Source organism: Babylonia areolata, chromosome 30 (assembly GCF_041734735.1).
Source record: "Babylonia areolata isolate BAREFJ2019XMU chromosome 30, ASM4173473v1, whole genome shotgun sequence".
Classification (NCBI taxonomy): domain Eukaryota; kingdom Metazoa; phylum Mollusca; class Gastropoda; order Neogastropoda; family Buccinidae; genus Babylonia; species Babylonia areolata.
This window is the reverse complement of record NC_134905.1, coordinates 3,376,667-3,382,666: the sequence shown is the minus strand read 5'-3', so window position 1 is coordinate 3,382,666 and position 6,000 is coordinate 3,376,667. Positions and strand designations below refer to the sequence as shown.

At 39.5% G+C, this 6,000-nt stretch overlaps 1 protein-coding gene across 1 annotated transcript in view; it reads left to right on the top strand.

Moving 5' to 3' along the window:
• The window catches only part of LOC143275626 (monocarboxylate transporter 12-like), a 28,145-nt gene that overhangs the window by 1,070 nt on the left and 21,075 nt on the right, over nt 1-6,000 (top strand). Inside the window, exons 2-3 of the mRNA XM_076579874.1 lie at nt 2,845-3,068; nt 4,286-4,429. Coding sequence (XP_076435989.1) covers nt 2,849-3,068; nt 4,286-4,429 — 364 coding nt within the window. The 5' untranslated portion in view covers nt 2,845-2,848. The remainder of the gene's footprint in view (nt 1-2,844; nt 3,069-4,285; nt 4,430-6,000) is intronic.

The window sequence follows — 6,000 nt, the reverse complement described above, 5'->3', positions numbered from 1 at the left end:
TCCATGAAATTTATAAGTGTAATTTAAATTCAAATCAGTGAATAAGCACAACTTCTAGTTCTATGTTCCTGGACTTTCAGTGTAAATAAAGTATGCACAAAAGAATGCTGTTTAAGGAATGATAATGGAAATGAGTATAATATATATATATATATATATATATATATATGCATATATATATATATATATATATATATGCATATATATATATATATATATATATATATATGCATATATATATATATATATATTATACGAAAGGTGTTTATAAGTTTGAAAAGATAGGTCCGGAAAAAACAGAATCAGGTGCAAAAACAGACTTGTTTATAATTATTGATTAACACTAATAACAGACAATTGTGTTTTGTCTCTTTCCTACACACACACACACACACACACACACACACACACACACACACATGCACACACATACACACACACACACTATGAAAGTTTATTGCCTTACTTGCTTGTGTTCTTTTCAAGCATTTTGATTTTGTCAAATTTACTGTTTATATCCCTGTTACACAGTATTAGTATAAATATATATAATAATATATATATATAACTATGTGTTTTTGGTGAACATAAGTAAACCACACCATCTCTCCGCTCTTGATCACAAGGTTTACATACTGTGGAGTCACAGCAATTCTCAGATGTATGTAGTGTCAGTTGAGTAATCAGGGGTGGGTCAAAGATGAATGTTTTAACCTCTTTTAATGTCCACACCAGAATAGAATTAAAAAAATAATATATATATCCTTCACAATCACATTTTTATGAACAAAATATGCCAGCGCCTTCAATTTTTTTTTTTATAGTTAAAATGCTTGTGTTCAAATTTTTTGTTCCTCTGTAGATGATCAGATCTCTGTCTCTGTTTCTGTCTGTTTCCTTTATCTCTGTCTGCCCCTCTCTGCTCTCTCTTACCTGTGCCACAACTGCTTCTAGTAATTAATTAGAGCTGCCACTCTCCTTCTGTTTCCATTAGGCAGACTGCCAAGGGCTCCATTTAGCATAATGACAGAGAGTGAGTTCAAAGTCCACTGTCACCAGAGTCATCTGAGTGACATGTATATATATCAACAAGCATTGTAGAGGACAGTATATCTCTATGTACATAGTACGACATGTATTGTAGAGGACAGATACATGTACATGTAATAGTGTACTGATATGCATTTTTCGTTGTTTGGCATTTTTTGGTGTTTTGTTTGTTTGTTTTTTTCTGGGTATTTTTGTAATTATTTACATGAGATTGGCTTTTGTTTTCTGATGATGCATTGTGTAAGCTTTAGGGACAGATGCGGTTTTTAGTTAGTTTGTTTATTGTTGTTGTTTTTTTCTGGATATTTTTGTAAGTATTACGCTATGATTTGCTTTTAAAGATTCCTTGTGATTGTAAGCTTATAGGACATAATGGTTTTGAGTTTATTTTTGTTTTTACTATAATTTGTAATTATTTGGATTTGATTGGGTTTATTTGTGCATTTGTGTGTGTACAGGTTTGTGGTAGGATTTTATGTGTTTGTTATTTAACATCTTTTCACAATAGGTGTTGAAATATGAGGCCATGTTAGTCCAGTGGCTAGCTGGTACCTGTGTGTGTGTGTGTGTGTGTTTGTGTGTGCAGTGTTGTGTGTGTGTGTGTGTGTGTGTATGTTGGTGGTGTGTGTTTCGATGTGTTAATGATCTTGGGGCGGGAAAATTTAGGTATACATGAGGGTAAGCAGGGAGGGGGGGTATAAAAAGGTGTGAGCAAACTGAACTAGAGAGGAGAGAGGGTGGATACAATGTTTTATGTATATTGAGCTTGTGTGTATGTGTGTGTAGGCACATCACTGCATATGTGTGTATTTGTGTGTATCCCAAAGTTCAGCACTGATAAGAAAGAAAAGAAAAGAAAGAATAAATCATTTTTTTTCCAGCAGGTTATTGTTGTGATGAGTCTGTAACAAACTATTTCATTTTCCAAACAGATGATTGTTGTGGCAGAGAGATTTTCGATTTAATTTGATGTAATGGAACAGATAGTTTTCCAGGCACATGATTGTTGCAATGAAATAGATCGTTGTGACGAAAGAGTTAAGTTTCCAAACAGACAGTTGTTGATAGGAAACAGATACTTTTCCCAATGGATGATTGTTGTGACAACAAATTATGAAGCGGACATGGAAGAAGACGTTGGGTGGGAGCAGAGATTGTTGTGATGAAAGGGTTAAATTTCCAAACAGACAATTGCTGTAATGAAACAGATGATTTTCCAAACAGATGATTGTTGTGATGAAAGGGTTAAAATAAATTTACAAACAGAAGATTGCTGTAAAGTGTAATGAAACAGATATTTTTTCAAACAGACAACTGTTGTATAACTTGTAATAAGGAAACATATAATTTTCCAAACAGACATTTGTTGTAATGGAACAGATAAATTTCCAAACAGATGATAATTGTAATGAAATAGATTGTTGTAACAAAAGAGTTAAATTTCCAAACTGACGATTGCTATAATGAAACACATGATTTTACAAACAGATGATTGTTGTAATGAAATTGATCATTGTTACAAAAGAGTTAAATATCCAGACAGACGATTGTTGTAATGAAACAGATAATTTTCCAAACAGATGATTGATCATTTGATGTATTGAAATAAATTGTGACAAAAGAGTTAAATTTCCAAACAGACGATTGCTGTCGTGGAACAGATGATTTTCGATTGATGTAATGGAACAGATTATTTTCCAAACAGATGATTGTTGTAATGAAATAGATCACTTTGAAGAAAGAGTTGAATTTCCAAACAAGTGGATTGCTGTAACGAAACCATGACTTTTCCAGACAGATGATTGTTGTGACGACGAAGCGTAAAGCGGACATGGAAGAGGACGTGGGGTGGGAGCGATGGAGCGTGGTGGTGGCGGCCTTCTTCACGCAGTTCATCGTGTGTGGGATCACCTACAGCCTGGGGGTGTTCCACGTGGTCTTCAAGGATATCTTCTACGAGTCGCACTTCGACACGGCCTGGATTGGCTCCATTCTGCTGTACATCACGGCGCTCTCCAGTGAGTGGGATGCTTTTATGTCATCAATTGTAGTTGTTGATGTCTGTTTGTTTGTTTGTTTGTTTTCTGTACATCCGTGCTTTCTCCAGTGAGTGTCATGTAATCAGCTGCTGTCAGTTTTCGTTGTCGGGTTGTTTTTTTTGTTTTCTGTACGTCAGTGCTTTCTCCAGTGAGTGTCATGTAATCAGCTGCTGTCAGTTTTCGTTGTCGAGCTGTTTTTAAAAAAAAAAAAAAAGAATATTTGTTATTGTTGTTTTTTTGCTGCCCCGTCATCTGCACCGTTTCCAGTGGCATTTCTCCCACACCGCTCATTCAGATCCCCACCCCCCCCCCCCCACTTGGCCACACCTGGGTTGATCTATCATCAGTCCGAGGGGAACCATCAATTTAGGTCGCCATGGAGACCACACACCAGAGGAGATTGTAGGTGTGTGTTTGTTTGTTTTTGTTTTCTTTTATGTCACAGAAAAAATGATTACTACACATTTTCATCAGATTTGTATGATGCTTGGGACACACAGGTGACGTTTGTGACTCAGATGTGATGGTTGTGGCACAGGTATGATGTTCATGACTTTGGTGTGATGTTCATGACACAGGTGTGGTGTTGATGACACAGTTGTGGTGTTCATGACACAGGTGTGGTGTTCATGATTTAAATTTGATGTTCACAACTTGGATATGATATCCATGACTCAGGTGTGATGTTCATGACTCAGCTGTGATGTTCATGGAACAGGTGTGGTGTTCATGACAGGCGTGGTGTTCGTGATTCAGGTGTGGTGTTCATGACTCAGGTGTGGGTGTGATGTTCATGACTCAGCTGTGATGTTCATGACTCAGGTGTGATGTTCATGACACAGGTGTGGTGTTCATGAATCAGGTGTGATGTTCATGACACAGGTATGATGTTCATGACACAGGTGTGATGTTCACGACTCAACTGTGATGATCATGACACAGGTGTGATGTTCATGACTCAGATGCAATGTTCATGACTTAAATTCGATGTTCACAACTTGGATATGATGTTCGTGACACAGGTGTGATGTTCATGACACAGGTGTGATGTTCATGTGCCTGTTCAATCATGACTCAGGTGTGATGTTCATGACTCAGCTGTGATGTTCATGACACAGGTGTGATGTTCATGACTCAGCTGTGATGTTCATGCGCCTGTTCAATCATGACTCAGGTGTGACGTTCATGATGTTCAGGTGTGATGCTGCGCTTCGTGACCAGCCTGTGGGGGAGCCGGGTGAGCGTGATGGCCGGAGGGGTGATGGCCTCGGCCGGTCTGGCCCTCTGCGCGGCCGTCCAGGACCTCTATCAGCTGTACCTGTCCTTTGGTCTGCTGGTTGGTGAGTGCGGCGCTCCTTCCTTTGCTACCACCTCTACTGCTGCTACTACTGCTACCACTACTACTGCATATCATTTTATTTTTTGATTATGATGAAGATGATGATGATGATGATTGTTGTTGTTGCTGTTATTATTATTATTATTATTGTTGTTGTTGTTATTGTTGGTGTTGCTGTTATTATTCTTATTATTATTATTATTATTAATTTTAAAATTGTTATTGTTGTTGTTCTTCTTCTTATTATTATCATCATTATGGATATTTACACATTACTCTATCCAGTAAACTGCTCCAGGTGCTTTGCAAAACACATGAATGATATTGATACTTATACAGTGCCTATCCTCGGTAGGAGACCAAGCTCTAAGTGCTTTACAAACATGGGGTCATTAATTTTGCACATCGGGCTGCCTATCTGGGTAGAGTTGAATGATGGCTGCCATTGGGGGCTCATCTTTCGTTCCCTGTGTCAGTTAGATTTCAGGCACTCACACATACACACTCAGACAGACAAGTAACAAATTACGTGTCAACCATTTTGTCTATTTACTCCGCCGTGTAGGCAGCCATACCCCATTTTTGGGCTGTGCATGCTGGGTATGTTCTTGTTTCATAACCCACTGAATGCTGACATGAATTACAGGATCCTTAATTGTGTGTATTTGATCGTCTGCGTGCGTATACACACAAAGGTGGTTCAGGCACTAGCAGGTCTGTACATAAAATTTGTGTTGACATGTGCGATCAGAAGAATCTCCACCCTTTACCCACGAGGCGCCGTGACTGAGATTCGAACCCCAGAACCTCAATTGAAAGTTTGATGCTTTAACCACTTGGCTATTTCAGCACATTAGATCAGTGTAGCATATATATACACACCAAAACATACACACACATACACATCCTTTGAAACAAATTTAAACTTCATTCCTCTCCAAGCGTTCTGTGCGTCATAATTACCTTCAGGCACTCCGTTCCGTTCTCTGTATTCTGTGGTGGATCAACGTCTGTTTCTCATCGGTGAGTGCTGGAGTTTGTGGAGATTGGGATGGGGATAGGGAGACAGGTTTTAGGGAGGGGGAGGGGGGGGTGCCGAGGAGGGGAGGAGAGGGGGTAGAAATTTGCTTGTCTGGGAACTTTTTTTTTTTTTGCTTTGTTTTGTTTTGGAAGGTGGGGGGGTGGGGGGGGGGGGGGGGGGGGGGGGGCTAAAAACCAGTTTTTGAGTTTGGGAGGTGGGTGGAAATGGTAAAAGTCTGCTGGCTGGTTAGCGCTGGGGGGTGGGGGGGGGGGATATGGAGTTGGGGAGTCGGCTTGGCAGTGGAGGTGGGAGGTATTGTATTGTAGTACTCTTTTTGTCACAACAGATTTCACTGTGTGAAATTCGGGCTGCTCTCCCTTGGGAGAGCGTGTCTTTACACTGAGAGTGCCACTGTTTTGGGGTTTTTTTTGTGCCCGCAAATTTTTTTTGTTTTCCTAAGTGGATTTTTCTCCATGATTTTGTCAGCGACATCCCTTTTGTTGCCGGGGGTTCTTTTACATGCGCGAAGTGCATGCTGCACAGGAGACCTT